At 42.6% G+C, this 20,593-nt stretch overlaps 1 protein-coding gene across 4 annotated transcripts in view; it reads right to left on the reverse strand.

Annotated features, from left to right (window-relative positions):
- The window catches only part of abat (4-aminobutyrate aminotransferase), a 210,519-nt gene that overhangs the window by 38,342 nt on the left and 151,584 nt on the right, over window positions 1–20,593 (reverse strand). For 3 of the 4 annotated variants that reach the window (XM_041205746.1, XM_041205745.1, XM_041205747.1), the window contains 3 exons: window positions 4,026–4,106; window positions 3,334–3,426; window positions 2,027–2,089 (listed from right to left, as the gene is read on the reverse strand). In XM_041205746.1, coding sequence (XP_041061680.1) covers window positions 2,027–2,089; window positions 3,334–3,426; window positions 4,026–4,106 — 237 coding nt within the window. The remainder of the gene's footprint in view (window positions 1–2,026; window positions 2,090–3,333; window positions 3,427–4,025; window positions 4,107–20,593) is intronic. The other variant, XM_041205748.1, reaches the window with a different exon arrangement.

Genomic DNA, 20,593 nt, shown 5'->3' on the forward strand with positions numbered 1-20,593 from the left:
ATCCAGATAAGTGTGAGGTGATGCACTTAGGCAGGACAAACAAGGCACGGGAATACATGATGAATGGTAGGACCCTGGGAAGTACTGAGGATCAGAGGATCACTTGGTGTGCATGTCCACCGTTCCTTAAGGTAGCGGGACAGGTAGATAAGATGGTTAAGAAGGCATATGGGATACTTGCCTTTATTAGCCGCGGCATAGAACATAAGAGCAGAGAGGTTATGCTGAAACTGTGTAAAATCCTGGTTAGGCCACAGCTAGAGTATTGCATGCAATTCTGGAATCCGCATTATAGGAAGGATGTGATTGCACTAGAGAGAGTGCAGAGGAGATTTACCAGGATGTTGCCTAGGGCTGGAGAGTTTTAGTTATGAGGAGAGATTGGATAGACTGGGGTTTTTTCTCTGGCGCGGAGGAGATTGAGGGGGGACATGATTGAGGTGTATAAAATTATGAGAGGTATAGATAGGGTAGGCAGGAAGGAACATTTCCCCTTGATAAAGGGATCAATAACCAGGGGGTATTGATTTAAGGTAAGGGGCAGGAGGTTTAGAGGGGATGAGGGGAAGAATTTTTTCACCCAGAGGGTGGTGGGAATCTGGAACACACAGCCTGAAAGGATGGTAGAGGCAAAAACCCTCATAACATTTAAGGAGTATTTGGATGTGCACTTGCGATGCCATGGCATACAAGGCTATGGGCCTAGTGCTGGAAAGCACATTAGAATAGTTAGGTACTTGCTTGTTCGGTGCAGACTCGATGGGCCGAAGGGCTTTTTTCTGTGCTGTAGACCTCTATGACTAAGAATGCCAGGTCCCTCGATTGATTGAGCACAGAGTGTCTGAGAACAAGGAACCCCATCACCCACCGACGCCCACCCCCCCCTTCACTGCCACTAGGCTGCAGGCAAACCTAACAGGTGTGCTGGCCAGTCTTCCCAAATGGAGGGTTCCCTGCCTGCTGAATATCAGCATCAGTGAGATAAGATCCTTAAGTAGTTGTTAAATGGCTAAAGGGCCTCAACTGACCTCTGTGTGGGAAGACTACCTCTATCCTTCCTGCCAGAAACTTGATTGGGGGCAGTCGGGAAGATGGCAGTCAAGGTCTCCACCTTGCATTTTCCCCCCAATCAAATGGTGTCCCCCACTTCCAAACTCGCCTCGGGCAGTTGGGGCGGGTGGGGGGGTGGTGGTGGGGATGGGGATGGGGTGGGGAAGAATCCTCCCATTGTCTCAGATTGTAGATTAGCACACGCATTTCTATCTACTAAAGCGAGATAGTCAAAGTCTGCAATTAGCATAAGTCAACAGTGAGTCAATATGTGTGGTCCTCTTTCATTTACTGTTTAACAAATGTGTGGTGAATGGAGGGAGAATGCTAAAACATTACAGTTAGAGGAACAGAGAGTTCTGAGTACAGAGGGCGTAGTTTGGGACTAGAGAAGGTTACAGAGACAGGAAGGGGTATGGCCATGCAAGGATTTAAACAGAAGGATGAGAATTTTAGTTTTGAAGCTTTGGAATGCTAGGCGTTGATGTAAGTCAGCAAACACACGGGATAGTAGAAAGAACTGAATTTACACAGTGTTGAAAATGGGAGGGCAGTCAGAAGAGCAATGGAATTGTCAAAAAACAAAATATACACCAGAGTAACAGTTAGAAGTATCACAGTATAAATTTATATTGCAGAATTTTTTATATGCATATATGTGAAAACATGTAAAATAGACGAAAGCAGTTGTGTTGACCGTATGCTATTTCTCTTGATTGTTCAGATGTATGTTTGTACAAGGAAACAGAACAAAACACAGGAAAATTCTAATCAGGACAAGCAACACAATTGCTAGTTCAGTAAGACAGTCACACAAACGGAATTAACCACCCGTTCACTTAATTTTTCAAGCAAGTAAGGTGACAAAAATGAAAGAAAATAAAACAAAATTATTCACCTATTGTTCATAATTTCCCAAGGAGATGGCATGAGAGGAATGTCAAATTTGATCATAGTTCAGAATTTGAACACTTACCTGATTGATCATACAAGATTCCAGTTCTTCCTTTGTATGTATAGCTTTCCCTCTTTCTTTGTTCTACAGAGAAAGAGAATTGATGATTTGTTTTTATTCTGCATTGGCTGGTCTGTCACCAGTAAGAGTGGATTCCCAATATAAAAGATATCTAGTGGTGCATTTACCTTACAATATTTTTGCTAGCAGGAATTTAATGTAATGATACTGCTGCCTTCAGGATTGCCAAGAACTATCTGAAGACATAGCTTTCTCCAGAGGCAGCAGTGTTGGAGCTACAATTTAAATGTTTTGCTTTTGGCTGTGTCAGCTGCCATTTTTGACTTTAAATGGGTTGAAAAGCAGTGATGCACGTTCTTAATTCTTTCTCGCTCATTAAGAAAAATCCATCAGCCAGAAAATAAAGTTGTGGATTATGATTTTCAAATGACTGCAGATGTGTATGAGAAAGGTAGGAAATGTGTCTGTATTTTTACTGATTCTTTCCTTCCTAAAACAAATGGACAGTGCATTTATTCCAAAGTCTCATAACATTTTTATTATTTAATGACCAATAAGTATTATGTTTTCTTCCTTCCACAGAAATCTGTCAAACATGAATTCAATTAATGACATGATCAATGTGTATCTGTTATTGATCAGGACTTCACAACTTCATTAGAAGGTATCTTGAAACGTGAATTAGCTTTTTTGGTGTATTTTTAAGTTGAATGAGATGCTGAGGAATGGCACACCTCACTTCTTTTGACATAGATTCAACACTAAGCATTCCTAGGACAGGTAAAGCAAGACCAGGTATGGAATAAAGCTCCTTAAATGTGCTTCTAAATTATGAAGGGATCCCGTGTTTCTATTTCTCTAATACAAATGCAAAACTGGATGCAGGAAATTGAAATAAAAACAGAAAATGCTGAAAATACTCAGCCGGTCAAGCAGCATCTGTTGAGAGAGAAACAGAGTTAATGTTTCAGGGCAATGAGCTTTCACCAGGGTGGGAAAAAGTTAGAGATGTAACACATTTAAGCACATTCAGAGGCAGGGAAAGGGTCTATAACCAGCTGTCTTGGATGAATGACACTCCATTTCACCATGAAGGTCATTCACCAGCCCATCCAAGCATTTAAGATAGTTGGATCTTTATTTTCAATGAAGTCTCACTAAATAATTTACAAAACATTGTCAAATCCCCTAATAGAGATTGTGTAAAAGTCCCTTTTAATATTCTTGCATGATGCAGTCACAAATATATTCACAGGCTGTATTTAAATAGGCACACTTCTAAGGATAGTGGCAATTATTTCACTTACTCGATACCAGATGCAAGCTGCTTTGAAGGCATTCTCATTGGAACAGGAACCACATGCCATAGTTTGTATTTGCTTCAAACCTTTTGGAGCAACCTGATTAGGAACAAAATTAGAGACTCAATGATAATACATTCATCATGGCTATGCAAGAACAAAAACAGGTCATAGTAATGGTCTGTGATTTAAATCCATTTAGAAACAGTCATCTTGATCACATAGGGTCATCAAAGCTTTGCTTCGGCTCATATAATGCTTGTGTTTTTTTCCCTAGTGAAGGTTTCAGTTCATGTGGAGGGTTGTGTTTGTTTAAAAAAAATGTGGTGAAATCCATGCCATGAATGACTGTAAATTACGTTGCATTATAAATGGATTTTTCCAATTGAAGTAGAAGCTGCTGCAAATGAATCCTTGGTGTACACTGCCTATGTGTAGTATGGTAACAGATAACAAGGATTGAATAAATTACATCTAGAGATAATGATGCTACAGTATATGGAATTCAACATAATTTTGTTCATTTAACTAAAGGGTAATAATTCATTTAGCCTTTTTGACTTTGTGTGAGACGGCATTCACTAAGAAAGATTAAACGGAACTGTGTTGCTCTAAGCGATTGAGCTGCACTTCATATAGCTTGAAATAATGTCACCCACCACCCTGCTGCGTCTCTCCCACCACAGAGTTGAACTTACTGAAAGAAGTGTCTCAGACAGTTTCTCAACATAATTCTCAGGAGGCAGGCAGCCCAGAGCAGGTCTGTTTATAAAAGTGCTCTGTGATAGAACACAACATGAAATAGTCATTGTTCCTTTCAAAAATAATGCAATTAAAAACAAGTACGTATGCAAACAAAAAAAAACTAGATCACCTCTTGCACGAGACGCAATGGGAAGAATGAGGAAAGTCAGCCTAAATAATGTTAAAGGGGTAGGGGAATCAGATACCTGGGGCTGTACATACACAAAACTTTATAGATGGCAAGACAGGTTGATAAGGTTGCCGAGAAACCATATGCAAATCAGGGTTTTATAAAAATATGCATAGCGTACAAAAAGCAAGGAAATTGTAAAGCTTTATAAAACTCTTGTTAGACTGCGGCTGGAGTACTTATTCTGGGCATCACACTTAGGAAGTGTGTTAAGGCCTTGGCGGGGGTGCAGAGGAGATTTACTAGGATGGTACTAGGGATGAGTTTTGAGGAAACACTTGAGAAACTGGGAATGTTCTCCTTGGAGCAGAGAAGGTTAAGAGAACACTTGATAGAAATGGTCAAAATTATGAGGAATTTTGATAGGGTGAACAGGGTGAAATTGTTTCCACAGACAGGGGGGTTAGTAACCAAAGACACAGCTTTGAGGTAATTGGCACATGACCCAGAAGGGCCTTGAGAGAACATTTTTAAACACTGAGTTGTTGTGGTCTGGAATGTTCCACATAAAAGATTTGTGGAAGCAGATACAATTGTAACTTTCTCAAGGTAATTAGATAAATATTTGAAGGGAGAAAAACTCCAGGGCTATTGAGAAGGAGCAGGGGTGTGAGACTAAATGGACAGTTCTTTTAAAAGTGCTGGCATAGGCATGATGGGTTGAATGGCCTCCTTTTTCTTTTGTGAGTTGTGGGCATCATCCACGTTTGTTGCCATCCCTGATTGCCCTTGAACTGAGCACAGTTAAGAGTCAACCATATTGGTGTGGGTCTGGAGTCACATGTAGGCCAGACCAGGTAAGCATGGCAGATTTCCCCCCGCCCCACCCCCCCAAAGGGGAATAGTGAACCAGATGGGTTTTTACAACAATTGATGATAGTTGTCATGGTTATTATTACTGAGACTAGCTTTATATAGATTTATTAATTGCTGCCGTGGTCAAATTTGAATTTATGTCCTCTCTGGATTACTAGTCCAATGATATTACCACTACACCACCACCTCCCCAATCCTATGCTGTATGATTCTATGATTCAAAGGTCAAATTACCATACACTTCAATTTTATACTGACATTCATTTCAGCCTGATAAACTGTACTTTGATAAAACTAGCTAATCTCCTGTGGCATTACCCCTTGGAGAATGGTTATGGATTTAGTTACAAAGTTGGCTATCTGTTTTAGGTCATTCTTTGGTTATCGTGACTAGGTCATTCAAATAGGAACAGCCAATTTCTATTACACAAAAATTGTGTTTGCTATTGGATTATTTGATTCGACAGGCAAGGTTATTTGAAGGGATGAAAAATAGCAGAAATTATTGACTTTTTTCTCTCATTATATACTCCTTTGAAAAAAAATCCCAGTTGCGGTTTGTTGCTCCCTCTCTTTCAGCTTTTTCCCAAGTTACATGGGATCACCACATTGCTGGTTGATCACCCTTCTCCATTCATATCACCCATCATTTGGATTTGGTGGATGGTTTTACAGCTGGATGGTCTTCCTGCTGCCAACACTCCCCATTTATTTGGACTGGAGACTGGCACTGATATCCACTGACTTGCCTGCACCATTGGCTGGGTTCCTCTGTAGCCAACAAGTCCCTGGTTTGGGACTTGAACAGTTGTAGGGTTTGTTGGTATTTTGTATAAAGTGTTACACTTAGAGATCGAGAGATGCACTAGGCATAAGGTTTTTATAATCACTATACTAATACATCTCCCATGACCTTACTCACAGTAAGTTGGAGGCCATGCCGTTCTGACAGGACCTATTGAAACAATTTCTCCACGGCTATTATGTCATGCTAACTGCACAAATGTGAACAGTAAGTTTAAAAAAAAACTATTAGATTGCAAAACTTGATAAAACCTGAAAATGGGTCTGGGAATCGCAATGTACTATTAACCTGCACCCATTGCTTCCAATGCAGGTAGCACACAAACTGTGCTGCTTTAAATGATTGCAGCATGCAGCCAGCTTGTTATTAAGTGGCTGCACTGAGAACACAAAATTGTGAGAGGCGAGCATGTGTGCAAGCTATCCTGCGGTACTTAAATTCAGACTGCTTCTCTTAAAGGAGGATTGCATTGTAGCTGGAGATGGAAATCATTGCACAACTGAGGTTGACCTGGGGAAAGATACAGGGATGGTATACAATGGGAGAGGGCAGGCTCAACGATTTTCCAATGCTGCACTGAAGGCCTTAGTCGAGAAGGTGCAGAGGTGGAGAAGTGGTATCTATCTGCAGTGGGCCAGGAGGCCCTCCAGATAGACAGTCTCAAAAGGCAGTGGGATCAGATAGTTGTGACAGTGAATGCCACCAGTGCAACAAGAAGTTCACTGACCTCACAGGAGAGGTCAAGGTTAGTAAATGCATCCCTAAATGCAATATCTCAATAACTGCACCACTATCTCACACACTGCTCATTTCATCATATCCCCATCACTCACCTCTCAACAATCTCAATTAATTGGGCTTCGTACCTAACATTCATAGCTTTGCCTCACCATAACATTCATAGTTTCGCCTCACCCTCACACACTTAGCACTGCTACAAGTCTCACATTCACAGCCATTCATTCATGATGGCTGCATCACCCAAACACATTGCACCATACTCACTAACATACATGTCTCTCTCTTAAGGTGGTGTATAACTGGCAGGGGACAGGCACAGCTCCATATTCTTACTCTCATAGCCATGACTGGGGCTGTGACCAGCAGCAAGGCTGAAACTATCGAAGATGACAGGGTGCTTATACCAATTTCTCCTTCTCACATCCCACTTGCCCCTCATTCCCCAATCTCTTCTGATTTACAAAATTTGGATAATGTAGGCATTCACCTCTTGTTTTTGCCCCCTCCCCTTACCACAACCCTAACCTTTCTCCTTTCAGATACCCAAGAAGTGCAACCTGGTCAGGCAGTGGTGGAATTGAAGGAGGTGGAAGAGCAGGAAGAGAGTGATGATGAAGAAACACCATCACACTCATACTCAACAGCCACCAGCTCAGATATTGATCCTGTGTATTTTCGAGGATAGCTAAGAGGCGAGATCTGCATGTGGTGACACAGGCATGGGACAAGGTGCAATCACAGTTGTCAGCTGGCTAGAGGGCAAGGTTGCAATGTGTTCTGCTGCAGAGGACTCTGGTGAGGTGTTATACAGAATAAGGCTGATGGGTATGCACAATGCACAGTACTTGCTGCATTGGCACGCCTGTCAGAAAACCTGCGATTAATGTTAAAGAACATGGAGGACTCCAGCACCAACTTGGCACATGGTCTTTCACAAGTTTGGCGCCCATCCTTTCCATCTTGGAAGAGGTGGGCAACTCTACGAGAACACTTGCAGATCTAATCAAGATGCAGGGTCTAATGGCTGATGCCTCAGCTTTCATTACAACACAAGGGGAAGTCACACAACATCAGAGTGCTGTCATGCAAATTTAGATAACTGCCATCATGGCTGTGGATTGCAGTGTACAAAGGGACTCGTAGGGTATCACAGCAATCCAGCAATCTGACCTCCAGCACGTTGCTGGATTGCTCAGGGAGAACAAACCTACTGTTCTCTCTCAGGATGCAAGCATTCATCCTCCCACCACTGCCCCTCCACTAATACCTTTGCGAGTACCTGTCAGGCAGGCAGCCCAGACATGCAATGCTGCAGTCTGAAGTCAGGCTTCCTCAAGGTCTTCCTGCAAGGCTGTCTGCAATCTCCTCCAGTGAAAGTCTGTAGCTTTTCATCAGCCATGCTGCAGCCACTGGGATAGCATCATGTAGTAACACTAGGACAACTTCGTATGCAAGATGGCATATGAAAAGGGGAAGTTCTTGCCAGATTAACTGGCCTCTGTGAGTGCTGGCTCAAGGGGTGGGGAATGGGGATGGTGGGTCCACAGCGGAATCTGTGGGTGACAGACAACAGCTTCAGGATTTCTTTTAATCTGCGCATGTGCTAAATCCTGAAATTGTGGTAAGTTTAAGAGGGGTAATGATGGTGAATGTCAATAGTTCGCCGTCAAACACCACCCCTTGCAAAATCTGGGCCAATAATCATCAATTAGCTGCCAGCATTATGTAAATGTCAAGAACAGCATTTAAACCCAAGACATCACTTTTTAAAAATTCAATTAAGTAAATCACTCAAAAGTCTAACTTCAATCCTCAAATTGGCTGACAATAAATCTGCCACTATTAGGTAATTCCACGTTTGTAGAAGCAGTAAGACTGGCAAAATGAGTTCTGAATTAAAGCTGCTTAAATTTTAAAAATGTTTCATAATTTAAATAATTAAAAATCTAATAGCAGAATTTTATGGATTAAATACTTTTCATCTTCCAAGGAACGTAAAGGGCCAGTTATTTAACTTGTTGACATAAATTAGCTTCCAGCATTATGTTTGAACCAAACCTACCTGCAGCAGATGCATCTGTCCATGACAGTATCGGCAAGAGTGACCACTGCACAGTCCTTGTGGAGACGAAGTCCCGTCTCCACATTGAGAACACACTCCATTGTATTGTGTGACACTACCACCGTGCTAAATGGGATTGATTTTGAACAGATCTAACAACTCGACTGGACAACCAGGAGGCGCTGTGGACCATTATCAGCAGCAGGATTGTACTCAACCACCACCTGTAACCTTATGGCCCAGCCTATCCCCCGCTCTACCATTACCACCAAGCCGGGGATCAATGAAGAGTGCAGGAGGGCATGGCAGAAGCAGCACCAGGTATATCTAAAAATGAGGTATCAACCTGGTGAAGCTACAACATAGGACTACTTGTGTGCCAAACAGCATAAGCAGCAAGTGATAGTCGGAGCTAAGCAATTCCACAACCCACGGATCAGATCTAACCTCTGCAGTCCTGCCACATCCAGTCATGGATGGTGGTGGACAATTAAACAACTCACTGGAGGAGCAGGTTCCACAAGTATCTCAATCCTCAATGATGCGGTGCAAAAGATAAGACTGACGCATTTGCAACAATCTTCAGACAGAAATGCTGAGTGGATGATCCATCTCGGCCTCCTCTGGAAGTCCCCAGCATCACAGATGCCAGTCTTCAGCCACTTCAATTCACTCCACATGATATCAAGAAATGGCTGAAGGCACTGGATACTGCAAAGGCTATGGGCCCTGGCAATAGTACTGACGACTTGTGCTCCAGAACTTGCTGTGCTTCTAAACCAAGCTGTTTCAGTTTAGCTACAACACTTGCATCTACCTGGCAATTTGGAAATTGTCCAGGTATGTCCTGTACACAAAAAGCAGGACAAATCCAACCCAACCAATCACCGCTCCATCAGGGCTACTCTCCATCATCAGTAAAATGATGGAAGGGGTCATCAACAGTGCTATCAAGCAGCACTTGCTTAGCAATAACCTGCTCACTGATGCTCAGTTTGAGTTCCAACAGGGTCACTTAGCTTCTGACCTCAATACAGCCTTGGCTCAAACATGGATAAAAGAGCTGAACTGCAGAGGTGAGATGAGAGTGACTGCCCTTGACATCAAGGCAGCATTTGACTGAGTGAGGCATCAAGGAGCCCTAGCAAAACTGGGGTCAATGGGAATGAGGGGGAAAACTCTCCACTGGTTGGAGTCACACCTAGCACAAAGGAAGATGGCTGTGGTAGTTGGAGGTCAATCATCTCACTTCCAGGACAACACTGCAGGAGTTCCTCAGGGTCGTGTCCCCGGCCCAACCATCTTCAGCTACTTCATCAATGACCTTCCTTCCATCATAAGGTCAGAAGTGGGGATGTTCACTGATTATTGCACAATATTCAGCACCATTCGTAACTCCTCAGATACTGAAGCAGTCCATGTCCAAATGCAGCAAGACGTGGACATTTCTAGGCTTGGACTGACAAGTGGCAAGTAACATTCATGCCACACAAGTGCCAGGCTATGACCATCTGCAACAAGACCACTACCCCATGATATTCAATTGCATTACCATCATTGATTCCTCCACGATTGACATCCTGGGGGTTACCATTGACCAGAAACTGAGCTGGATTAGCCATATAAATACTAAGGCTACAAGGGCAAGGTCAGAGGCTAGGAATCCTGCAGCGGATAACTCACGTCCTGACTCCCAAAAGCCTGTCCACCATCTACAAGGCACAAGTCAGGAATGTGATGGATATTCTCCACTTGCCTGGATGAGTGCAGCTCCAACAACACTCAAGAAGCTTGATACCTTTCAGGACAAAGCAGCCTGCTTGATTTGCACCACATTTACAAACATTCACTCCCTCCACCACCGATGCACAGTGGCAGCAGTGTGTACCATCTACAAGATGCACTGCAGCAACTCACCAAGTCTCCTTAGTCAGCACCTTCCAAACCCATGACCACTACCATCTAGAAGGACAAGGGCAGCAGACACATGGGAGCATCACCACCTAGAATTTCCCCTCCAAGCCTCTCACCATCCTGACTTGGAAATATATCACCGTTCCTTCACTGTCATTGGGACAAAATCCTAGAAATCCCTCCCAAACAGCACTGTGGGTGTACCTACACCATATGGACTGCAGTGGTTCAAAAAGGCAGCTCACCACCACCTTCTCAGGGTCTATTAGGGATGGACAATAAATACTGGCCTATCCAGTGAAGCATACATCCCATGAACGAATGAAAAAATGTAACGACGATAGTTTTCTGGCAAAAACTGCATCCTCTAATGTCAGAATTTTAATGTATATTCTGATTTACGACATCAGACCTTATCACTGATAGCAAGTTCAGAAACCCGACTGATGTCAGTTGGCTAATTAAATAGATAATTCTGACAAATGGATAGAAGCCATTGTATAGTGTAATCACTGTGACTTATAACACTAGCTTCAATAACTAATTAAAAATAGAGACCAAATAGCACATGCACACAAGACTCTATTTCAGTAAAGTTTAGTTATTGTTATTTGTTAACCAGTAAACAAAGAATTGAAGGGCAATATCCTGCTAACTTTCGAGAGCCAGTCTTGTTAAGCAAATGAACGGAAATACACCATTTTCCAGCTCAGTGGGAATGCCCTCATTTGGGTTTACATTTATCTATCTGAGCCACAATAGAGAATCTTTCACAATAGCTTTAATTCCTATCTGTCACTTTAAAATTCTCCCAAATATCCATTCTCTTATTCCCCACCTACATCCTAGCCCTTGGAACCATCATTCATTGATATGAGGTCAGCTTCCACATGTACAGTAATGACATCCAGTTTAATTTCTCTCTCAACTCTTCCGTTGCCTCTTTCTGCCAGATAAATTGACTGACACCCACCTTGGATAAGCCACAGCTTCCTCCAGTTAAGTATTGGGAAGGCTGAAAATTTTGCAGTCAGTGGCAAATGGCACTCTATGTTTATTAGGCTTACAGCTGCCCATGGACTTTTGTGGGCTTTTGAGTGGCAACTTATGGCTGTCAGGTGTTCCATAGAGTATAACGTCCTCTACAGGAGATCTGGGACCTGAGTGAATAGGGCAAACAATCACATTGAAGAATCTTTACTGAGACACACAGGGGTGTAAATGGGATAGCCACTGAAAATAGGTGGGGGAAATTGTTGTGCAATTAACCTGCCCTGTTGATTATGATTCAAACAGCACACCAACTTCATGCTGCTGGCTCATCTGAATAAAGTCTGTGTCCAGCCAGTGCTAACTGCTGGCTGGATGCATCAGCAAGGGGTCAATATCTTGAGAGACTAGCATAGCTTAAATTTAGTCAGCACTGCTTAAAGTGAGCTGGCACCTCAAAGGGAAGGTGCATTGTGGCTGGGGCAGATGCTGGTAGTTGTGATTGAAGAGAATCTGACCTGGGAAAGAGTGAGAAATGGCACAACCAGGGAGAGTACAGACTCGGTCTTGGTGCAGGAGATGGAAAGGAGAAGAGATATCCTGTATCTACTGAGAGTCGGCAGATCCTTCAGATATAGTCAAAAGGCAGTGGAATTAGGTAGTTGTGGAGGTCAATGCCAGGAGTCAAGTCCAGAGGTCCTGGGTGCAATGCTGCAAGATGTTCAATGACCTTGAATGGTCAAGGTCAATGAATGCAGCCTCAAATGTCAAATTCTAACAACTACAGCAGTAGTTGTTTTAGTAATTGTTCAAATCACCCACCACACCCCATCACTCATCAGCCAACAGTTTCCATCAGTCAGACCTCATGCCTCACTTTCATAAACTTCGCCTCACTCTTACACATTTAACACTGCTGCAAGCTTCACACCCACATCTCACTAGCTGTATACACTGCCAGCTATTCAACCATAACATCCATATCACACACACATTGCACCACACACACATTGCACCACACTCACTGACACACTTTCCTCTCTCTTGTGGGAGAAGGTGGTGCACAACTGGAAGCAGCAGCTACTAACCAGAGGGGGACAGGTACAGTTGCACGTACTTACATAGAGGAGATGTTGCTGGCCAGTACACAGGTCATAACCAGTGGCAGGGCTGAAACCACTGAAGATGACGGTGTGTTCATATTTAATCCTCCTTCCCACATCCCACTTCTCCATCATCCCATGACCTCCTGATTTACAAGCTGCCGATGGTTTAAACATGCACCTCTTACTTTTCCCCCTTCCTCACACCACAATCTTAACCTTGTACCTTTCAAAAAACAAAGAGATCCAACCTGGCCAGGCAGTGGAGGAACACCGAGGAGATGGTGATAACAAAATTATCTCACACACTCAGCTACCAGCTCAGCTCCTGAAACTGCACACAGATTGGAGGCAGGATCTGCATGTAGTGAGACACTTGGCATGAGCTGCAGCCAGGACAGGGGGCAAGGGTAACCCAGGTGTCAGCTTGCTGGTGGGTGAGATCAAATATGGGTTCTGCTGCAAAGGAATCAGATGAGGACATTGATTGATCGGCCTAACAGAAGAATGCTGGTGGTTATGCACAACCAAATACTATGTGCATTGGGAAGGCTAGAAAGCCTGTCAAGGAGCATGAAGGGGTTCAAGAGCAAGTTAGCATAGGGCTTTGCTGGGCGTTTGGTGCCAATCCTTTTCAGCAAGGAAATGGTGGCCTACTCCATTTGTACACTTGTGCATCCAACCATGATACGGCATCTGACGGTCGATGTTGCAGCTTCTATTGCAACATAACCAGCAGCCACCCAATGTTGAGTACTGCAGCTTGCTGCCATCATGGTTGTGGATTAGAATGCACAAAGGGGCTTTCAGAATGTTGCAGAGTTCTAGCAACATGTCCTTCAACAGATTAGTAGGATTTCTGAGGCACCACTCCATGGAGGCGCAGTGGCTTCATAGAGTATTAACCAGCTGTCATCTGTCAGGAAGAAACATTCGTCTTACCACATCTGGCATAATTTCATTTTAAAATTTGTTTTGCATTGTTAATTTTGTGGTGTATTTTATTTTTGCATTGTGGCCAAGAGGACTGTGTGATGGTCAGTGAGAGGAGATGGCTAGTCAGTGGGGCAGTTAGCAAATGGAGAATTCAAGTTGCATTTACTAAGACCACACTCTGATGATTTCCTCATGGACAGCCCAGACAGAAAGAGGCCTTCTAGGCTGCCTCTCCTTTCCTCTTCCTCCTCACCCTCGTGTTCCTCAGCTTCTCACCATATAGCTGGCAGCAAGGCTTCATGATGGCGAGGTAATGCAGCATGCAGCAGACCACCCAGAATCTTGATGCTTACTCTGCTGGGTACTTCATGGTTTTACCGGAGCAGTCCAGGCAGCAGAAGCATTACTTCAGCACGCCAATGGCCTACTCTAAGATATTTTGTGTGGCAGCATGGCTTTCTTTTTATGCATGGTGCTTACTTGTGCATCTTGCATTGGAGTCATCAGCCAAATGGTCAGTGGATATCCCTTGTTGCCCAGTAGTCACTCTTTGACTTGAAATGGTGGCTCAAATGCAGCTGGCACAACAGACTGCCATGGAATGAAGGCATCACAACGGCTGCCAGGATACCAGGCATTGACCTGCCTAATTCACTGCATGTGGCCACACACCAGCTGAATGTTGAGGGAGCAGAATCCCTTTTTAGCGGTGGACAGTGTTGACCTGCAGTGCCCACAAAATGACATGTGTGCAGTCTGTGGCATCCTGCACCGCATCAAAGCCTGCAATTCTAGTGAAGCCACATGATCATTCCACTTGCTTGTCTCTGGCAAGAGAAAATTAAATGTAATTTGTTGTTTTTGAGAACAGAGAGCTTCAGTGACCTCTCTTATGCAACAGTGGATGACAAACTGGGAGATGTTAGAAATATCTCTAGCTCAACCTGAAAGTACCAGGAACATAAAAGTTCATGGCCACAGTCACATTCCAGCCAATGGCAATGTGGTCCTTGGTCTGCTCTCGGGTTGGAGCTGTGGCCGCTACAGCTGGTAGATTTCAGTGAAGATTGGTGTAGTGAAGCTTGTAGAGAAGCAGGACCACTTGGGCAGTAACTTCCTGATTTCTGCATGCTACAGTGCATGTATAGACATTGCAAGTTGCTGTCCAATTTACTCCATAATAATACTGAGCACAGATAACTTCACCGTTATTCTTATTGTAAAATTCAGGCCAACATCTTCCACTTCTGTCACAAACTCTACTCTTGCCATCAACTCCATCCCCTTTCCCAGCTCCAGTGACCGGCTGACGAGACCATTCACAACTTCGATACCCTGTTTAACCCCGAGCTGAGCTTCTTGCATCATATCCTCTCCATCACGATGAAAGCCTATTTCTAGCACCATTTCATTGTCTACCTCTGTTCCTACATCAATTGATCTGCTGCCAATAAACTTGAGACTGCAGGCTCCAGTGTTCACCTGGCTGGTCTCTTACCTTTCACCAATTCCTGCCTGCCTATCACCTTCATTCTCACTCATTTGCATTGGCTTTTTATCCTTCAAAATTTTAAAATGGAAATTATCATCTACATTTTCAAGTCCCTCTGTGGTTTCACCCCCCTCTCTAGCCCACAACTTTATTTAGTGGTGCAACACCCCCCAACTGAACTCTCTATTTATCCAACTCTGTGCATCTCCTCTCTCTTTAAACTATCTGAGGTAGCTGTGCCAAGGCCCCATAATCTGAACTCCCCCCTAAATCTCTACACATTTCCAACTGCCTGCCCTCTAATAGCTCCTTCATTCACTCAGCATCCATTTTTAGTCATACACCCTGTGAAGTGCTTTGAGACAATTTTCATTGTTGAAGGTGCAAGATAAATGCAAGTTGTTGCTGTTTTAGTGGTCAATTAGTAAACAATCAATTGGTGTGTATTTTCTGGCAACAATTGAGGACCATTCTTACAAATTAAAACTGAATTGATCTGCAGAGACTGGATAGGTGGGTGAAATGCAATCACCCACAATGAATAAAATGTCCTGCAAGTGACAAACCAAGCACCAAAATTAAATACCGCTGGTGGGCAGGAAAATAAAAACTAAAGCTTTTCGTGCTGGAATTTATTGCTTGAAACTTTTGACAACTGGTAGTAGCCCCCTCTTGAAATGGTACCAGCTGCATCATTAGGTAAAGTTATTGACACTATTTTGAGGCTATTGCCATTTAGTTAATGCCAGATAAGCCAACTGAAAATCATGCCAGCATTGATGCCAGCATGCACTCTGGAAATTACCAAATAATGTTTTGTCCACAGTTGTCTGCTGAGCTTACTTTGAATTAGTTATTGGATGGAACAGTCTGATTGTAAATTCCACAGTGCTTGCATAGTCAAAGATCTAACAGTGAAAACTTTATTTTGTTTTGCCACATATCGTTTTATCAAGATGCTCTAGAGCACCATTCAGTGTATCACAGAAGCAGGGTGTCACTGAAGTTCATCACAAGTCTGCAAAGAGAGCACAGCCAAGATCCAGAAGACCCAGATTTTATACTGTTTTGCTGAGCTGCAGGAGGACTGCGCACCTGTGGTAGGATCATCCACAGAGTTGTCTTTGGTTTGTGCCACTGTGCCTGTCAAAGACCAGGTACTCCACCTTCCACAGGCCAGCATGCTGGAGGCACATGTCTATTTCATCAGGCTGCTCAAAATGTCCGTGTCACTGTACAGCCCAGATGCACAATGACAGGATGATGTTGCATATAACATTATGCTATTTGGTGGGGCACTGTTGGCAGAATAAGCTGCCTCTCTAGTTAACCTGCTCACTGTGCTTGTGAGAAACCAGCAACCCTCCTTCTTGGAGCTCCAGGATGATACTATTACGACTCCCTTCTGTCCTCTGAAGGCCAGTCTGCAGGGGTTGTGGAGCCATATGGGGTAGAGGAGAGTTGTGGGTTCCTCCGCAACTGATGTTTCCCCAAATCTAGAAACTGACTCTATCGAGGATTCTTCGAGTCATGGGTCACCCCAAATCTTGGTAGCCCGTTCCTTCATAAATCTGTAAATTGAACAAATGTACGTGGTTTTAGAATTAGATATTAAAATGCAACCTTATTTAAACAGAATTCTTTTATTTATTAATTTGATACCTATTTTAAAATAGTAAACTTCAAGCATCATTGAAACATAAAATATCATTTCTAATATTTTAAATTTCTTCTACTCAATGATATATATGTATCGTTTTTAACTACATGAAAGATTTTTATTTACCTGTAATATTTTACAAGGTCATGTGAGTAATAGGTTTCTTTTTAATCATTTTTGTCCAGTGCTGTTTTTTCTCTTCTGCGATAGTTCTCCATTCCCATTTCATAACCAGATTTGAAACCTGTGGCATGGTTTCTTTTCCAGCCTCCTTGGCGCAATTCTTAACAGTTTCTGGAATTTTCTATCACATTTTATTCTTTTGATTCCGCTGTCATTATAATGCTGCCATATCTAAGGAGGTTATTACAGCACTTCTTAAAGCTTGCAGTTTGAGAAGTGATCCTTCTTGCACTCCCAGTCTCCAACTTCTTTCTCTGTTAAAATCTTTTCTTGCCTCCTTCATCGGTACTACAATGATCATTGTTTCTCTTATCATTCCTCTATTGTTCCACCTAAGCTCCAAAGGATCACACTACAGGGTATTTCTTCTCCCTCTAACTTCACTGTGTTGAAATCTTAGAACAGTGGAAGTTCTCTCTAGGCTATCTGGGCAGAAACTCTCAAAACCCAAGTATCTTGGTTTAACTTACTTTATCTCCTACTCTTTTCAAGCTTTATGATATTCTGACCTATCTTTGGCCTTTTACATGCATTTCTCAATAGACCAAAATGTAACCATCTTAGTTTTTCCTAGTTGAGGCATCTGAATTATTTCCTTCACAAGAATGTTGTGTGGCAACCTTTGCTTTACAGTCAACATAAAGCATTCGGTTTAGCAATGCAGAGTTATGCAGCACCAAAGGCAGTCACTGTCCATTATACTTGTGTTAGTTCTCTGAAAGTGCTTGCCATTTAGTTCCATTTCCCTGCCCTTTTACAAGTTTTTTTTTAAAGTATTTATCCATTTTCCCTTTAAAAGGTTATTGGAATTCTGCTCCTGTCACTGCATCATGTTCTCAGAGCTTCTGTGTAAGAAAAAGTTTCTCAATTTTTTTCCCATTTGTTCTTTTGGTGACTACTCCAATAATCTCCTGACTGGCTTCCTATCTTTGACTGTCCTGAAATTTGAGCTCATCCAAAACTCTGCTGCCCCTTTCCCTAACTCACACCAAGTTTCGTTCACCTATCACCCCTGAGCTATCTGACTTACAATGTCCTGTGGTCCAGCAACACCTTGACTTTAAAATTTTCATCCTTGTTTTCAAATTCCTTCTTGGTTTGCCCTCTCCCGAGCTCTGTAACATCCTCCAGCCCTAAAATCCTCAGAATCCTGAGCTCACCCAATTCTAACCTCTTGCACATCCTTGATTTTAACCACTTAACCTTTGGTGCCTGTGTCTTAAGCTGCCAAGGCCCTGAACTCTGAAGAGATGTCGCTAGACATTTCTGCTTCTCTACCTCTCACTCTTTCTTTAAGATTCTGCTTAAAACATACCTGTCTATCCAAACTTTTGGTCCCCTGTCCAAATATCTCCCTATGTGGCTTGATGTCAAGTTTTGTCTGATGATTCACCTGTCAAGTGCCTCGTAACATTTTACCTCTTTAAAGGTGTTGCATGGGTGTAAATTGTTGTTTTGATCATCAATTTAGTTACTAGCTCATGCAACAGCGGAAACTGTTATAGTTATCTTTTAAAATTCCTCATAATTCTAAGCACCTCCATCACTTATACAATGTATAGAATTTCATAGTATTTAGAGCACAGAAACAGATGAATGTATCCAACTGATGGTGTTTATATTCCACTCAAGCCTCCTCCCATCCCTCTTCATCTAACCCTATCAGCATATCCTTCTATTCCTTTCTCCTTCATGTGCTTATCTAGCTTCCCCTTGGATGCCTCTATGCTAATTGCCTCAACTACCTGTAGTTGTTGGTTCCACATTCTAACCACTCCCTGGATAAAGAAGTATTTCCTGAATTATCTATTCCATTTAATAGAGACTATATTATATTTATGACCCATTGTTTTGATCTCCCCAACTGTGGAAGCACCTTCTTGATGTCTATCCTTTCGAACCCCTTCATAACTTTTAAAGGCCTCTATTAGGTCACCCCTTAGAGCTTTTTCTTTTTGAGAAAACAACCCCAGCCCGGTCAGCCTTTCCTGATAAGTATATCCTTTCAGTTCTGGTGTCAACCTTGTGAATAATCTCCCTAGATGTTTTTGTTGTACACGGCCTATTCATTTAAGTGTGTGGGCCCTTTAAATCCTATGGCGTGGCCGCGCATATACAGTAATTTAAAGAGGCTGATTTGTGCTTGGCCTGCTGGGAACTTCTGTGTTTGAGGGAACATTGCTCGGAAATCTTTTTTCTGCACCTTCTCCAAAGCCTCCATATTCTTTTCGTAATATGTAGATCAGAATTGTATGCAGTACAGGTATTCCTTGTTCAAAGTGTGTTCTAATGGTGTGTTTTTGATTTAGTGTGGTTTGTCAATTAGTGAAGTTCCCTGAAGAGTGCTGCCTCCATTTTCACTTTAGTTTGGTAACTGAATATTCTCTCAAGTTTTTTTTTAAAACAAACTTTTGCTTCACTATCCACCTCGCCTGACTTTCCCATTCACTGCTTCCCTGTCCCAAACCCTTGCCGCCTTGTTCGCCACCACTCTCCTGAGTCGTTTAGTAGTACAAAACTTGAGAGTATTGCTGAAAAAAAGAGATCATTTTTTGTTGAAGCTTTTCATCTGGCACTCATCAGGACAATTCGCAAGAAAATAGCAATGTCAGGGGAAACAATATCTTTAAACTATATGAGAACAGAGTGCTGGTTGGTTGGCAAGTGGACTATGATTGAATCTGGAAAGGTTCCGTCAGACTGGAAAGTAGCAAAATATAACCCCTCTATTCAAGAAGGGAGGGAGGCAGAAAACAGGAAACCAAAGACCAGTTAATTTGATGTCTGTTGTGTGGAAGGTGTTAGAATTGATCATTAAGGAGATAATAGCTGGGCAGTTAGAAAAGAGTTTTCAAGAAGAGTCAGCATAGTTTTGTGAAAGGAAATCATGTTTGACCAATTTATTGGAGTTCTTTGAAGGAGTGACAAACATTGTGGATAAAGAGGAGCCTGTAGATGTACAGTACTTGGATTTCCAGAAAGAATTTGACAAGGTGCCACATCAAAAGTTATTACGCGAAGTAGAAGCTCATGGTGTATGGGGGTAATATATTGGCATGGATAGAATATTGGCTAGCTGGCAAAAACAGAACGTATGCATAAAATAGACCTTTTTCTAATTGGCAGGATATGACGAGTGGAGTCATGCAGGGGTCTGTGCTGGGGCCTCAGCTTTTTGCAATTTATACCAATGACTTAGATGGGGGGAGTGATGGCTAGTAGCTAAATTTGCAGATGACATAAAAGATAGATAGGAAAGTATGTTGTGAAGAGGACATAAGGAGGTTGCAAATGGATATAGATAGGTTGAATGGTGGGCAAAAATTTGGCAGATGGAGCACAGTGTGGGAAAATATGAAGTTGTTCACTTTGATAGAAGAATAAAAAAGTAAGGTATTACTTAAACGGAGAACAACTGCAGAATTCCGAGGTGCAGAGGGATCTAGGTGTTCTAGTACCCAAGTCACAAAAAGTTAGTATGCAGGTACAGCGAGTAATTAGGAAGGCTAATGGAATGCTATCCTTTATTACGAAAGCAATTGAACATAAAAGTAAGGATGTTATGCTTCAGTTATACAAGGCGTTGCTGGGACTACGTCTCGAATACCGTGTGCAGTTTTGGTCTCCTTA

Source organism: Carcharodon carcharias, chromosome 15 (genome assembly GCF_017639515.1).
Source record: "Carcharodon carcharias isolate sCarCar2 chromosome 15, sCarCar2.pri, whole genome shotgun sequence".
NCBI lineage: Eukaryota > Metazoa > Chordata > Chondrichthyes > Lamniformes > Lamnidae > Carcharodon > Carcharodon carcharias.